Source organism: Oryza brachyantha, chromosome 12 (assembly GCF_000231095.2).
Source record: "Oryza brachyantha chromosome 12, ObraRS2, whole genome shotgun sequence".
NCBI classification, from domain to species: domain Eukaryota; kingdom Viridiplantae; phylum Streptophyta; class Magnoliopsida; order Poales; family Poaceae; genus Oryza; species Oryza brachyantha.
The window spans coordinates 5,249,708-5,267,307 of NC_023174.2; the positions used below are offsets into that span (position 1 = coordinate 5,249,708).

Consider the following 17,600-nt stretch of genomic DNA (forward strand, 5'->3'; position numbering starts at 1 on the left):
AATGTGCTTATAGGAACTGAGGGTTTTTCAAATTAAAAAAGAAGATGCAGAAAGTGAGTTTTATAGTTTCAGTCCTTGCAAATATTTCAAAAGCATGAATCTCGGCATTTCTGGCAGAGATATAGTGGACACCGGATACCTGTTGTACAGACAGTGGAGAGTGTCAATACTTACAAACACAATGAACAATTGTATTACCTCCATGACTCCGTTCCATAATATAAGATTTGTTGACCCTCCATAAATTCATATGGATAGTAATACTACACCCATATATGCAGAACATATATATTGATTCATGAATAAATCTAGATAGGTCCAAAAATTCCTATAATATGGAACAGCGGGAGTACTTGCTAAGGATGGCAATATGCATGTCTCTAGGTGAATAAAGCAAGCAGTATTCTAATATGGAACATAGGGAGTACTTGCTAAAGATAGCAATATGCATGTCTCTAGGTGAAGCAAGCAAAGGAAAGAATACTGCTGGCAACATTTCTTATGTACAGGGGCATAAGAAATGGAGCTTACAACTGCACGAGCACATAAATACACAAAATTATGTACATGGCACGATCAAAACTGGTTGCAGTAGGCAAGTTTCTAGGTGAAGAAGCTAATAAAGAATAAAACATTTCTTCACAGTTGATATATGTCATTGTGAATTACATACAAGCAACAAATCCAACAGAATAAAAAAGGAAAAATGGGCCGATTTCTTAATTCCTAGCACTGAAACAATTAATATTTTTCTAGCAGTATGCAACAGGAATAGGGCATTTTCTAGTTTACCAAACAAGCGCGTAAGAAATGCACCGAGTAAAACAACCTTTATCAAGACTACACATCTGCCACTCCACCAGTAAAGAAGAAAAAAAGAATCTATATATTGGCTATTCAATAAGAAGATTGGAGCCTTTTCTGGCATCTCGTCTCAAATGAACTCTAAAATCACCACTATTATACATGAACCTGATCTATATCCACATTGTTTGAAAATAGAACAAGAACTATTTTATTATTCAGTGCATATTGAAACAACAGTGTACATCTGAAAGATATTATGTTACCTGAAAATAAATCTCAACCACCATATACATTTTAAGGATAAGACTAATAGCAGAATATATGATCTTACCATTTGCACAATTGCAGGGCACCTATGGACAGAAGAACAGAGATGAACACACAGTTATACAGGATGCGGTCAGAACTGTTCTTGAGAATCATGGAGCTCACCACCACGGCAATCGACAATCATGGCCACGCGGTGACCACTGACACTATATGCCGATCCTTGCCGTCGTCGAACGGCAGGAAGACGTACGAGTTGGCGAATTCATTGTAGATCTCCCCTGTGAGCTCCCCATGAAGCGCACGGCAGTGCATGTAGAGCACCACGTTGGTCACCATCCCATACAGCATCAGCACCACCAGCACCGCCGTGCCGACCACCGCCCTCACCACCGCCGGCGCCATGCCAGCCCACCCAGAGCTGGCGTCGTACGTGTGTGATGCTACCCCACCGAATCCCCAGAGCGTGACCCCTATGCCGGCAGCGAAGACCAAGAACGCGCAGAGTGCGGCGAGGCGCGCGCCGGAGAGCAGCCGGCAGCTCTGGCGGAGCGGGGAGGGCCCGGCGCTGGACTCCACCACCGCGGCGGCGCCGGCGAGCGACCAGAAGGGGACTAGCAGGAGAAGGCCAAGAACCGCGAGGGCGGCGCTAATCCGGACGGGGAGCGGGAGGAGCGGGAGAAGCAGCAGCGGCGCGGCCGGGAGCGCCGTGAGGAGGAGACGGAGGAAGGACGCCGGCACGGAGAGGAGCGACGCGAGCAGCCTGACGGGGCGGCCGAAGAACCCGGCGTGCGCGCTGGCGGCGGCGGCGGCGAAGGCCGCGAGGTAAAGACCCGCGGCGGCGAGGGCGAGGAGCGTGAGGGGCACGCCGCGCAGGGGGGCCCTCCCCGGAGGGGACCGGAGCGAGACGGATGGGGAGAAGGGCGCGGGGAGGAAGGGCGGCGGGAGGGAGAGGAGGAGGAGGGAGAGCGGGAGGAGGAGGAGCGAGGAGAGGGCGAGGAAGTGGCGGGAGTGGGCGGCGACGAGGCGGCGGGCGGCGGAGGCGGCCCCGGCGAGCAGGTCGGGCCAGGGGAGGACGGCGGGAGAGGGATCCGGGCGCCACGGGATGACCGGCGGCGGTGTGGCCATGGGCGGAGTGGGAGGTATTGGAAGCGTGTACGGAAGAAAGAGGGGGATGAGGTGAAGCTAGGTGGAGCTGCCGGGCCTGCCGGCTGGAATGTCTGTGTGCTCACGTGGTCGAGTAGCATACCACTGAAGTGTTTTGGTTGTACATTCGCAGTAAAATCAAAGCAAACGTCCCTAGACGTCCCCAGTAGCACTTGAGTTTTTGGGTTCGATTCCTGTTTAGAGCGATTTTTTTAAAATTCTAACGGCTTTGTGCTTTTAGTTGTAGGCTATATGTCTATGATGACTTCGTCAATCTCTCCATATATACCGACCAGGTTTCGGAGATGCTCATAGGGGTAGGGTTTACGTGCGTGCTTAGAGGAGGATGTACGTGTGTTGTGAGCGTCTGCGTTGTACTAAAAAAGGCAAACGCAGAAAAATAAATTACGACAAAAAACTCACAGTCTACTCTAAATTTGAGATTGATAATTTAATTTTGATTTATAAGCATAAATAAGAGCTTAAAAAAGGTTAATTAGATTCATGCCATTATAATTTTGGCTGTTTTGAAATATATCATTACTATTCGATTAATTGTAAGAATACCATTATAATTTCAGAACTATTTAAAATATGCCATTATAAAAAAATTGGACCAAAATGCCCTTTGCACCTAGGAAGGATACAGTGAATAGTATATGGGCAATATGGTTCAAAGTTTTTTCAAAAATACACTGAAAGGATACATAATGGCATATTTCGAATTGTTCTGAGATTATAATGACATTCTTATAATTAGAAAAATAATAATAATATATTTTAAAACTAGCATATTTGTAATGGCTAATTAACGAAAAAATATAGCTTGCTACAAAGAACATAATACTTTTTTCTTTTCAAATCGCAATGCATATGTTCGCTCCTTTTTCAAATTCAAGTGGATTTATCTTTCGCTGAACCAAACTACAATGCAATAATTATTCTAAAAATAAACTTGTTTAGGATAAATAAGGTGCACGAGAGCTCGAGAATGAGGATGCAGGCGGCGACATGCAAAGAGAGCAGTTGACGACGATGCTGGCGGATTCGATGCTAGGTGGCCAAGCGGGCATGCACGCAAACGGTAGCACGAACGGCGACGATAGGAGGGAGAAAAAGGACATGAAAAGTGAGCCCCACCGATCAGGGTCACGTGGCTAGCAGGCTGGCCTTGGTCGAGCAGACCCTGCATGAAGTGGATATGCCCCGAGCACCCGTATGTTGAACGCATAAGACAATCATCTGAGGAGAGACCCGTGCGGCCGTGCCACCATCAACCAGTGACGAGGACAGATACAATTCCAAGGACCCATCACGCGTACTCGTGGAAAGAAACCAAAATAATTCGCTCCTAGCTAAAATATATTTTAATATTGACGAGAATTACATAGTAGCTAAATCAAGCACTTCTCTTTTACTTAGTTTACACATGCACGAGACGTTGAGACCTGCTAAGTATTGATGACGAGCTACTTGATGAAGACGACAACCATTTACACCATGTTGATTTTAGAGCCCATTGTTTCCAAACACTTGCTCTAACTTTCAAGTAACGTGAGAGCTAACCAGTCAATTTTCTCCATACATAATATATATGGTTGGAAAGATAATTGTCACGCCCTAAGTTTTATCCTAACCAAAAATAAATTGAATAATACATTAAAATAATTTATTAATTAAAGTTTAGGAAAAAACCCAGTGTAATTTAATTTAATAAATTAATTGGAAGCTATTCAAAATATTCTAAAATGTCCTGAAAGCGCTTTAAAATATTAACATGATTTAAATTGGAATTACAGAGAACAAAAATTGCTCAAATAAACTTAATAAAAATCGGTAAAATTGGAGGTAACTTTATTTTTTTTTCTTTTTTTCCTTTTTCCCTCCATCCTTTTTTCCTTCCCTTTCTTCCTTCTTCTTCTTTCTTTTTCGCTTCTTTCTTTTTCCTTTTTCCCATTTCATTAGCTCTTTCCCTTTCCCTCCCTTTTGGCTGGGCTGACAACCTATCTCCCCTCCTCCCCTCTCCTCTCTCCATCCAGCTCACGCCCTCCTCTCTCTCCTAGCCGGTTCACTTGCACCCTACCTCTCTCTCTCGCTCTCTCCCTCTCGTGGACCGATCGCCAGGCCACGGCCCACCTCACGCCTGAGTCCTCTCCCCCTCGTCTACCTTTCCCGGGAAACCGACAGGTGGGGTGTGAAAGATTATATCACGGTGTAGAGGGGGTGAATAGGCGATTTAAAAATTAAACCTAAAAAGCGGAAGCTGAAATTTTGGAAGTTCCGATCAGGGCTTCGAAACTTCCGGCCTTCGGAAGTTCCATTAATCTTCGGAACTTTCGGCAACACTATATCTAGAACCAGAAATGATTAGATCTAGCCAACCAAAACACAAATAACCAATTCACCTCCAAGCTTTGGACAATCAGCAACTAGAGTACGCGCAGCAACCAAAAGCAAAGGTCAAAACACAAGTTAGAGATATTTCACCGCAAGTAGGCACGGAGGCTTTTTACCAAAGTTTAAATCCTTGAGGGGATTGTACTCTCGGCTAAGTGGCTCAAACTTGAGCTGGGTTTCCACAACCCTTTCCTTGGGGTTGCACTCGTGCACTTCCCCTCACTCGAGGTGTCTCTTCCCTTTCGGAGACGAGACCCAACCACAAACGTTTCCCCGGCGCACCACAAGAACTTTGGTGGCTCAAGAAACGACGCCTAACCGTCAAGGTGTCCTCAACCACCAAGAGTAACAAGCTTGCAACGAGTTCTTGGGAATGAATCTAGTGCTCAGGAAATTTTTCACAAAGTCAACACCAAGCACTCAAAACAACCACTCTCACACAAAAAATCCAAATTATGTAGATCCGTGGAGAGGAGGAAGTGAGAAAGCATGGCTCAAAGCGAATCTCAAGAAATCAAGCCAAGGGCCAAAAGACTAAGCAATGTGAGCAGCAAGCCTAGCTTGGGGTGAGAGGAGGTATTTATACCCCCACTCAATTTCTACCCATTGGGGCAAAAAATGCTCTCTTCGGAACTTCCGAAGACACCATCGGAACTTCCGGTCAGTTCAAAACACCAGCTCCCAACACTTAGTAAATTTAAAGTTAACTGCCAAATATCAAGTCTTCAGAAGTTCTGGTTACAACCTTCGGAACTTTCGTGAATCTTATAGTACCGAAATCGATTTTCTTTGAAACTTCTGAAGCTTCCTTTAGAACTTCCGTGATTCTTGTAGAACCGAATTCTGCTATCTTCGGAACTTCCGAAGCTCTCCTCGGAACTTCCGTGAATCTTACGGAACCGAAATTGATTTTCTTCGAAACTTCCGAAGCTTCCTTCGGAACTTCCGTAAATTCAGCATAACTTTAGAAAAGAGAGCAAAAGACCCACTTCAAAAATATTTTCGAGCACCGGATTCATTCCTAGAATTCATTTGCGCACCCCTTTTTATAGTACGACATTCCTAGTTGACTCAAATTCAAAATAAATACACACGCCAACACGAATATACCGATTTTTTCTCTTTGCAACGTGGGTGGCGCAACATCAAGTTTTCTCATGAGACCAGATGTACCTTCACATTCTCACACAACACATTAGTCCTCATCATTTAATTGTCATTAATCACAAAAACAAATTAGGGGCCTAGATGCACTTTTAATCTCCCCTTTTTGGTGATTGATGACAACCATATGATTTTCAAGAGATAAATGAATAAATTTGATAAAATTTTGACACAAGGTAAAGATCGAGCTCCCCGTTAAGATATGTATATATGCATAGGGTAGCTCCCCCTTACACCTTGCTTCACACAATAAGCACGAACGTGAACAAGCATAGATATAGAAATAGAAATAGCAACATCACAAGTAATATTGCATCACATTACATTACATAGTCTCAAACAAATAGGGAATAACAATTGTTCCACCACATAGATAGGCTAAAGTAAACATGCGATGCAAAGAGTAATTGATCTATGTATTGAGAATTAGATGATTTACAATGACCCCGGACATACATATTTGTACCCTTGGGTGGATAATAGTCCATGTCGTACACAATAGATGACTGCTAATAGATAAAAAAAAATAACAGATTCTATTTGGACTCTATCTCTAATTGAATACGATACAATCTCCTAACAGATAAAAAGAAGCAAACAAGTCCCGATCAGACTCTAACTCTTAGAAATAAAAGAAAAATCCTAACTAACTCTAATTAATAGATAAATTTACGCCGCCGTGCCTTGGTCTTCACGAGTCCCTATTGAATTCGAACTTTTCAGATAAAACTTCTATCGGCGATTGCACCTTTCCTTATCCGAATCCAATAAGGAAATTTACCAAATTTTGGTGTTAACATAAGTACAACTAAAATATTGCTTATGGTGGGCTGTGGGTGCATGGTTTTGAGAGTCGCGCCCATGGCAATTAAAGACCGGTTCTCAGAAAACCCTGAAAGCCTTACACGTACTAACCACAAGCCAGAGTGGACAACGATGAGACTTATAGTCTAGCTTGTCCCTATTCGACGTACCCAGGCAAGGGTGGGCGTGATGGAGTATGGATGGGAATCATGGTAGACGATGGCCTATATTATTTCCAGATTCACCTAGGCATAAGAGGAGACTGTCTGACTTGGTGTAAAGAAGTGGGGGAAACTTGAAGTGTGGTGTGATTGTTTAGAGAGGGTTAAGTGAAAAGTCTTATCATGGTTTCCATACCGAGATATCGTAGTGATACGTTGGGGCATGGTACCATGCTAGAGAGCCATGTCTTATGGGTAAAGTTGTACACCTCTGATCATAGTAAAATTATTCAAATGATAGTACCCGCGGGTATGGGGCGAACTAACAGTTCGCTAGGATTACTTGAATCTTTAATAACCTGACTAATTTTGAAACTGGTTTAACTCTGCGCAATGTGGTTTAACGTTGGTAGTAGTTTCGGTCTGTCGCAACGTGGTGTAATGTTGGGCAGAGGGTTGACCCTGTCGTAGTGTGGTGTAATGCTAGATAACGGTTTGGGCCTATTGCAACGTGGTGTAACGTTGGACAGTGATTGATTATTTTAAATGTTTACTTTACTTTTTATTTAGTCTATTTTATTGCTAAATTACTGCCGCTTTTGTGCAAATTAACCTTAGCCTATGCTTGATACCTATTGCATTCAATATTCTTCCTCTATTGGGTGTTATTTGTTGAGTACGATGGTTTGTACTTAGCCTTGCTTAATTTTCCCCCCACCAGAGCAAGTGACAGAGCCTGAGTCAGAAGGTTGTTCCCAAGCTTGAAGTGAGGTTCAGTCCGCTGTCAAGAATGCCTGTGGAGTGGAGCCATCATCGCCAAGCTGAAGATTAGTTAGAGTTTTAGTTGTTTCTTTTTCCGCTGTATTTCAATAGACAATTGTTTTTAATTGTTTTTAAGTCGTGGAACCGTGTATTAATTTGTCATAGCGTGTACTCGGGCTGATTCCTAGACTGAGATTATACATGCTATTGTTTTTTAATTGGTGTAAATTTCTGGGCGTGACAATAATCAAGTCTAGTTTCACCTACAATAAACGGCTCATCATTTTGACTGAGTACTGATCAGAAGCTAAACAAACATGCAAGTCTTCTCGGGAATTCACTTATTGGGACCTTTGAGATAGTATATGTCTAGCGAACGCCCAAGATCTTTCGTTCCCAGCTAGGAGGAATGTTCCTAGTATAGATACCTCCTTTTGCTTTACCATTTAGAGGACTTTTGATAATTTGAAATATGAACACCTTTTGTTTAGCTGTGTGCTAATAAATCTAGAGAGTGATCTTTCCAACCATTTGCTCTTGTGATTTTCTTGTGGATTACACAAGCGACGATTGATGCCTTTCATTTAGTGCTCCTGCCCCCATCAAAGTTTTCCTTAATTGATTGTTAGTCGTGTTTGTTGGTAACTTAGAGTGTGCTTGGACGAACCCGTCGTTATATCACAGCGTGTATTAGTTCGTTAACTTATTAGATAATGTATTAATTAATTAATTAATTAATTAATTAATTGTTATGCTTAACACAATAGCAGGACTGTAAAGTTTACTCGTGCCATATTCTATGGATTGAAAATGTTTTGAATCTTCTCACGCTAAGTACACAGTATATGAATTAATAAGTTGCATATATCTCATGCTAAGTACACACTAGGGATGAAAACAGCTAAGAAACGGACGAAAACCATCTCTATCATTTCCGTTTCCATATTGATTTTGGAACCGGAACTAGAAACCCCAGATGCGGTATCGGAATCGGACAATATCGAATACGAAAGCGGATGAATACGGTATCGAAAATTTATCGAAATATAAAAATATCTCAAAATAAATATGAAGATCTTATCTAAAACAATATATCATACCCTTAAAGTAACCAAGAGCTACAACACGTCATAAATTCTAAACTACCAAGGGCCGGCGGCGTCGTGGCCTCGGCGGCTGGAGGCAGCGCCGGGGGCCGGAGGCGTACCGTGGCCGGCGCTGGCGACGACCACCGGTGGATGGAGTAGAGGTGGCGTCGGAGACCGTCACCTACAGGCTACGGGGCGGAGGTGCTGAGCGAGATCTCGCCGGCGCCGGGGCTGACAGAGGGCGGCAGCCGACAGGGGTAGAAGGGGGCGGCGGGGCTGGATGCGGGCGGTGAGTCGGCACGGCTGGAAGCGGGAGGCGACGCCGGCGACGCAGGACGGCACCGCGGCAGCCGGCAGCCCCCTCCACCTGCATGCTTGGTCGCTCGGGTGCGTACATGCGGTCAGCCGCCGCCCACCTGGACAGTTCTGGTCGAGTGGTGGTGGTGGGCCTGGTGGCAGCCAGCCGGCCATCACTCCACTTTGGGCCGCCATGGCGGATTGGTCATTTGGGCTGGGCCCCAAAAATAATTCATGTGGTGTTACATTTCGGAATTCCGAAAATTTTTCTGGAAATTTTCCGACCGATTCCGCGTTCCGCCGGACAGTACGCTTACCGTATCCGTTTCCAAAAATAAATTCCGATTCCAATACCGTTTCCGAAAATTTCCAAAAAAATTCCGACCGATTGGTTCCGTATCCGAAAACTGATCCGGATTCTGAAAAAATTCTGAACCGTTTCACCCCTACCTACACACCTTGAGCCATGTCAAATTATTGAAAAGACAGATTGGTCACTAAAAGCACATGAATTAATAAGTTGCACGTATCTCGAGGATACACCAATGGCTAGGAGGGTTTCTGTTAAATCAAAAATTATTACAAAAGACATACCAACAAAATTTAATTCATATAATTTAGTACTCCCTCCGTTTTATAATGTAAGTTGTTTGACTTTTTTAGTTGTGACATTCGATCATTCGTCATATTCAAAAATATAGTACAAATATAAAAAATGATAAGTTGTGCTTAAAGTTATTTTGATAATAAAAATAAGTCATAAGCAAAATAAATGATATTTCTATAATTTTTAAATAAGAAAAATGGTTAAACATTGTAAGAAAAAAAAGTCAATCATTTTACAATATGAAATGGAGGGAGTAACTAATATTCATATGATGGGCTAGGAGCCCAGGAGGCAAGGCAGGAGGTGGCCTGGTCATTTCGTCTCGATGCTTGGCCTGGGCTAGCCTGGATGGCCCGGTGGCTTGCAGGTCTGGTTCTTCTCATGGGCTTGCTTTCGCTAGCAGGCTGCCGGGTCTGCTGCACTGTCTTGTTATAAATTTATACATCTAATATATTCTAGTTTTAAATTTATGCATGTCTATTATTAAATACATAAGTACTCATCTCACTACTAACATATTACTAACCATATAAACTACTTACCTTTTTAACTAATTGTACGCTACTTTTACTAAGGCAATGATTGGTTCATTTGACCAATCCATTAGTCTCTCCACTTTAGTCTCTTTTAGTCCATAAAAATCCAAATAGGAGCGACTAAAAGGGACTAAACTGTATTAGTCTATTAGAATCTTCTATAAATACTTATTAGGACTAAAATTTTCTTTCACATCTACCCTCTCACGCATCATAACTCATTTAATACACTTTTAGTCTCTTCTAGTCACTCTAACCAAATAGTAGAGACTAAAGATTTTAGTCGAGAGACTAATTTTTAGTCATACGACTAAAGAACCAAATATGGCCTAATCTGTTTGATCTACCAATAGTAAATATTAATAAATCTAACAAATATTACATATTATAAGAATGGGTACAAATATAACAATGTTTCAAAGACTTACGGGCATGGCGCAAAAACTCGGTAGGGCTTCACCGTTTACCTTACCTCCCAAAACCCTAACATTTTTTTATTATTTTCAGAGCGACAGGATGCCGAGATTTTATATATGAAAACTCCAGAACACCATATAGCAAGGTGGAAAGGGGGCGTGTTCAAAATGGCCACCCATGCCCCCTTATGGGCCTCTAGGGAATTTTCTAGGTGACCCCTTCTTACCAATAAATGGCATGACCCCCGACCCGACTTTTCAGATGCCATGGCAATTTATGCATGTGACCCCCTGCCACGCATAAAACATGCTATCGACAATCTGTGTTGGCAATAAATTTATAGGGTGGCTATTGAGCTCGGAACTCGATGGTTAAAATGAAGAAGAAGACGATTTACCCAAGTTTAGGCTCTCGGCTAGGTGAGATAATACCCGAATCCTGCTTGGCGATTATATCGGATGTGTATGACTGTCTCCCCGGTGGGGTGCCCTATACCCTCTTATACAATGGGGGATAGGGCTTACAAATATGGTAGAGTCCTAATCTGGTAATATTAAGATCTATCCTAATTCGGTTACAACTCGGATCCAGTACGTGTGGCCTGCAATTCGACAGTTACCAAACTCCGGTTGATACCATATAGATATAATATCATTCCTATTCGGTACTCTTTTGACTGTATGTATTCATATGATCTATGGATACCCCTAGTATAGGTATCCCACACACACAATAGATGAGCGACAAGGGGTCCCGCCGAGCATATTTCCCAATCCTGCCTTAATGGCCGTCACCCCACACCTATTCACCTTCTGCTATGTCAGTTATCATGCCTAGCTAGTGGGCGTTTTATATTTCGCACCCACTAACTGGTGTGTTGGTGTTAGTTTTTCTATTTTTCAGAACAAAAATCTATTTTCATATTTTTCTACAAATATAAAATAAAAAAAATCCTACACTAGGTGTGGGCCCTGGAGAAGTTCAACAGACCTCCTCCGCATGCCCTATTGAACGTTGGTAGTTCAACAAGTGAATTTAAAATGTTTTCCCACCCCTGAGAGACCCCTGTCAAACTCGGCCATGTCAACAAGCCCCCTAACGAACACACAAATATCGACAGGTCCCCTGTCGACCAAACCCAATTTAAGAGGAGACTATTTTTGTAATTTGTGATATCCAGTACTTGTTTTTGTGATTTTCTATTTAGATGGTATTATTTTTTCAAAAAAAAAAGCTCTAGCGTTGCCTTGTGTTGTTACTATGCCTACAAACTGTTGAGTTTTTGTATCCGCCATGTGAGAGGGATTAATGGCACGTTGATTTGTAAGAAAAACATAGACAACTGGGGGATTTCCCGTCCTATTGGAATTTTTTCTGAAACAAAGGATTTATCGATCTTTCTTTTGAAATTTCTATGTAATGAATAATGGTACAGATATTTTGGAGAAAAGTTAGTAACAGCTCTTAATCCTCAGAAAATTTCCTTGAAGTCTATATCTCTCATTCAATTCTTGTGTTTTCTTGTATCTTTTTTTTGTGTGTTTTACAACCCTCTAATTTGCACTTAGAAATCCTGTCAAAACTACATGTCTTTCATACTCCATTTTTCTCAATCTTGCGTCTCAAAAACCCCAAAACTTGTTATGTAAAGAGTGATAAAAAGTTATATGTCCAATGCTATGAATATAATGCCTTTGTCCCATAGGGATAATTCAAACCATAGGATGGAAAATTTCGTTTATGATGCAGTTACGACATGATGTTTTACCTAAATATATTCAACTCTGAGTGGAGCTTTGATCTAAAATGGGAGCTACTTCTCACATAGTTATCATAGAAGTGTAATTTTCAACAAAAAATTAAGGTAATCTCTTATATGGTCGGCTAATGGAGTAGGTACGTTGGGAAAGGATTGGGGTGAAAGCTCATGGACACACAATTTCTTTTACGAAACCAACTTGTTCAGATATGCACACTCAGACTGTAGCTATCTTGCATCTGTCGAACATAAAGTCTGTTCCGTGCCTGAAACAGCTATTGAAACATATATACATCCAACGGGCTGATAGTTTGAGTTTTCATGAAAAAAGTCAAATATTATATTTGCAAACGGAAAATAATTCATGAATAAAACTTTTATATATGTATTCTTATCGATCTAAGTCAATGCTGAAACATAAACTTCAGTGAAAAAAAATCTCAAAGTCAACTTTAATTAATTTAAGGTTAAAATCTTAAATTTTAGCTTATAAGTATAAGCAGAAACGAAAAGATGAGGGGCGCAAGTTCCTCCCATAAATATGCTGAAAGGAAGCATTCCATTGACCAAATTAACCATCTGTGGATGAAAGAAGTGTCCATACGGCTGCTACGCATGGACACTTGCATGCATTTGAGCTGATACGGACAAACCCTAATTAAGTACTACACTAGTAGAGATAACGAACCTGTGTGGATAGAGTGCTTAGCTTCACCGTCCTAGCCAACTTGTGACAGTGACAAAACTTACTGAATTAATCTAGCTAGCTCTAGAAGAGGAAAAATTGAAATTACTCTAACATCACCATATATATATAGCCAAAATACTATTCTACGAACTGTATGATATTATCCACGGCTCACACAATAAACCTGTAGCAGTACGAAACAAAGTTATCAATTGGTGAACGAAACTAAAATTTTGACAATATTGCTGTCAAGTCCCACATCAAACGTACTATCAACATGCATGTGCTTTGCATTAATGCTCTATAGGGATGAAATGTCATTAAGTTAGTGTATAAAATGTATGATTTTGATGGATGAGCGATCGATGTGCACATGATGCAATGATACTCAATGTTGTAAGGCATAAACAGATCACTATTTCAAAAGTGTTCGACACCAACCTCCAATCTTTTCATATTGGAGAAGAGATCGATCTCATATGACCAAAATTAGTGGCATGGAATTATTTATGGCCATGCATGGCTAATACAAAGTTAGTTCAGGAGCAAGATGGATTTTTTTTGGGGGCACTTGACTCAAAATGGCGAGTTTTCGGTGAAGTCCCACTATCTAGCTAGCTCCGATACACACTGATATTTCTAATGTTAATAAGAATATGTGGAAACTTAAAACGCCACTTAAAGTAAAAATTTTCTTTGATATTTGACAAATGGAGTAGTATGGATGAAAGACAGCCAAACGAAAATGGCAAGGCAATACAAATTGTTTCTTTTTTTCACAATAATGGGATAATTGTACATCTTTTTCTACTAATGCTATCTTCCCAATTCTGCTTGGTCCATGTTACATTGCATTAGGAATCCCTCCATGACGCAGTGTGGCACACATGTTTGGGGGCTGGATTACCAATTGATACAAAACCATCGGCCCTATTAGGAGCGGTGTCTACTTGTTGGTCCATTTAGCTATGCAGGAACAATGTGGTTTTGATAAAAAAAAAAGACTAATTTTATCCCCTTTGCAGGTTATTTACTTACATATCTATTGGTTATGTACATGTGCTATTTAGAAAGCCTAGCTTTGTAGGACATGGTGGGTGTGGCTCGTTAATGATCGGACAAGCTAGGTGGCCAAGGAGTGTTTTATCCAGGAATATGAGTAGGGATCTAGTCTTAAAATTTATGGTCCTTAATATTACTTGTAAGTTATTTCTTATTATGTATGTTTTGGTTGTGTTGATCTTAGCTATGCAGAGATCGGTGGTGTTACCAGAGCAACTATCTAGATCACCTTGAAATAAGTGGCTAAGATCAATAAAAACATCAACTATCTAAAAATGAACTATATACAGGGCTCTACTACTCTACTCCGTGGAATTGTAAAAGGTATCTATATATTAATAAAATCATGTGATTAAATCAAGTTATCGAATATAAATTCGAAAATAAACAAGCAATACCCCATGGGCTTTTTTTTATTGTACTTTAGTTTATTAGGTCAGATTTGCAGGCCTATGTGAGGTGTGCTCTTAAAATCAATTATGTTTTCACTATTTAAAATTGCTCCAATTTTTCATGTCCGTAAGGTCCAAAATTTATTTTGAGGCACTTTTTATTAAAAAATACAAAAGTTGTACAGTTTGTTTTAAATATAGCCTTTTTTTATTACACGGAATACACACGTACTCTATTTCACACGGATATACGTACACCCCCCTAGTAGGTGTTCAAATAGACAAAGAACGGTAACAATTCACTAGTCCCACTAAAATCTTAGTGAAAGTAATAGTGTCTCCCATGTAAGTAATAATAGTAGGCACCACCTTAAAATTTGGGATAAATGTTTTTAAGAAAAACTAAATAATACATAATATTGGGATAAGCTATAATCAATGTTGCATTGGATGGTCTTAGGCATGTTGATCAGTGCACCATCAGAAATTCAAAATCATTATTTTTCTGACAGCCAAGCAACCATCAGCCAAGCTATCATTGGCCTGAGGCTCGACTTGACAGGTCAGGGTTAGGACTCAATTTTCATCTTGAGAACTTGGCCTGAAACCTGATCAAGCCAAATAATTTGAATTAATCGATAATAAAAATGAAATAATATTATTGAATTATGAAGGTTGACAAGCTTTGTTTTTCCGGCTATGTAAAAGTCTGGGCTTGGGCTAATTGCAGATTATTAACCAGGTTTTTCATATCCCACTCCCATATCGATGTTGAACAGGTTTGCATGCTGCACCATTATTTATATAGTCAGCATTTACTTCCTGAATTGAAAAAGAGGGAACATTAACTAGGTTTATAGGATTAGTATATAGCTTTTAACTACCAATATCTCTTAGGGTTTGATATCGAAATAAAATTCTTTTAGGATTATTGCAAATTAAGCTGACTGAGACCATACGTACGTACCTATTCATCTATGATCATCAATGGCTATATATTAACCAAAAGTAAAACATACATGAAACAGCTGGTCATACACAAAATCAGCCTCATTGATTGGCTTCTATGTGGAAAAACTCAAATGTCATATTTACAAATGAAAAATAATTTATAAATAATATAACTTTTATACGTATGTTGTTAGCGATTTAAAAGCAAAGATTGAGACAAAACTATGATGAAAAATTCTAAAATTTAGATCAACTATAAATTTAAATTAAAAATTTATTTTAGTTTACAAGTATAAGCACCGGAGAAAAGTAAGGATGCTGAACATATTCGGCAAATCTGATTATGACACATACTCGTACGTGCAGTAGCATGGATCTGATCTGACAGATATGACAGGTACGTGTCTTGGCCAACGTGTTTTTTCGCTAGTGAGACGAGCAGAAGCAGACTTTTTACCTGATAATTTTGTTGTTGGTTGCTGACAGTCGCAGGTCCTCTAGCTAGTTTGTTCGTTCCGTTTCAGACACGGCCACAACTCATGTGAAAAAAACGTAACGAATTCTGAATCAACTGGTATTCTACTTTATGGTATCAAACTTTGTCTTTGCACTGTTGATCGAACGACAGCTCTAGGAAGTAGGTAAAAACTGCACGACTAGCAAAAAGTAAACTTTGGTTAATTAGGGTTACTGTGACATATATCGTAGCAATTACGTGTTTTGCTTTTGTGTGTGGTGGTGTGCTCTCTGGTGTTATGCACAATCCACTTAATTAGTTTGTCAAAAGTTATGGTCTTGTTCAGATCGATCGACAACATCATCATGTAGAGAGTGAAGGAGAACATGATCTGTTGCTTTCTGTCAACTGTTCCATCTTTAAATAGTGACAGAAGTTGTTAGCTAACTCCAGCTAGTAAACAATGACAGATAGTCAGTATATGATATGAGTCCCTTAAGAAAACCAAATCATCTATTGGAAATAGTCCCACATTGAAAGTTTAGGGGAAGTAACATCAACTTAAAAGGGGAGTAGTCTCTCACCTCATAGGCTAGCTTTTGGGGTGTAGAAAGGCTTCCTCCGGATTGGACTGGCGTCTCCCTGGTTTTGGGCCAACAAATGGTATCAAAGTTGGGTCCACAATCTCTCTTGTGCCGTGCACACTCGTGTGGTGTAAGCCCGAAGCCCAGTAGACCACGGGTGTGAGGCCCATATGTGCCTATGTGTTGGGTCGGTTAGTGGACTGCGGGTGTGAGACCGATATGTGCTCGTGTGTGAAGCTGGTCAGGGCTAAGGGGCACCAATGTTTTGATAGGGCTAAGGGGCACCAATGTTTTGATAGGGGAGATTGTTGAAAATAGTTCATTAAAAGTTTAGGGGGAGTGGCATTAATTTAAAAGGGAAGAAGTCTCTCACCTTAGCTTTTGGGGTGTAGAAATGTTTTGTCTCAGTTGGGCTAGCGTCTCTCTGGTTTTGGGCCAACACCATTTGTAGTCGTCTGATTAAGATTTGATTGGCATAGCTAGTTCATCTGAATGTTCATCTTGATGTTTATTTTAACATGGTTTGTACATCGAAAATGTCTCATGGAAAAAATGTGAAAGAGATACTAATATTATATGAGCCAATTAAACACTCAGTAGGACTTGACCGGCTTGTACAAAGTTTATAACTAAGATATGACACTGTTTAACTCTCTTTTCAAAGTGCTTTTTTATAAGATATGACGGCTTGGGCTCATATAACTTCTTTATAACTAATTTTATAGAAAAATGCAGAACCATTGGTATTATAGCTGTTGGTACTCTCTCCAGTTCCATGATTCATGTCATTTTAGCTAAGGATGAGATCAAACTTTCATAACTGTGACAATGAATAACTTCTAAAATATTTGCCTTAACAGCATGAAGGAAATATGTATAGATTAAGCTTGAGATACTTCAATAAAATCATATATTTATTAATACATATGTATAAACATATATTATAATATAATACTATAGTTAAAGACAAGTATTCTGTAATCGGAGCGAATACATTTTTCTTCAAACTTTGTTAAAATTGAAATTTTTTAACACAGGTTAAAACCCATAACGGGTTGTACCAATTATTACCTTTATAATATATTGCCAGCCGGCGCAGCTTCCGTGCCCACCGGCGGCTGGGCCGTCATCCGTTTCCTGGCCAACAACCCTGGTACGCACTGTACAACAATTTCTTCAAACCTAGCTAACGAATACTCTCTCTAATTTTTATTTTTGCCAATTCTAAAAATTTTATCAAAATATACAAAATTA

The 17,600-nt window shown here is 40.3% G+C and overlaps 1 protein-coding gene across 1 annotated transcript; it reads right to left on the reverse strand.

The window, feature by feature from the left end:
• Positions 1–715: 715 nt before the first annotated feature.
• On the reverse strand, positions 716–5,677 carry LOC102699363. Its single transcript, XM_015842769.2, has 4 exons — positions 5,673–5,677; positions 5,363–5,579; positions 1,240–2,259; positions 716–1,160 (listed from the first exon to the last, which is right to left on the reverse strand). The coding sequence occupies exons 1-3, from the start codon at positions 5,675–5,677 to the stop codon at positions 1,258–1,260; spliced, it is 1,224 nt and encodes a 407-aa protein (XP_015698255.1). The 3' UTR covers positions 716–1,160; positions 1,240–1,257.
• Positions 5,678–17,600: the final 11,923 nt, after the last annotated feature.

What these genes read in the sequence shown, in the direction of transcription:
- LOC102699363 (XM_015842769.2), bottom strand. An exon ending in GATTCACGAAAGTTCCGAAG is followed by an intron (nt 2,260 to 5,362) that starts GTTGTAACCAGA and finishes AGCTCCACCTAG; the next exon opens with CTTCACCTCATCCCCCTCTT.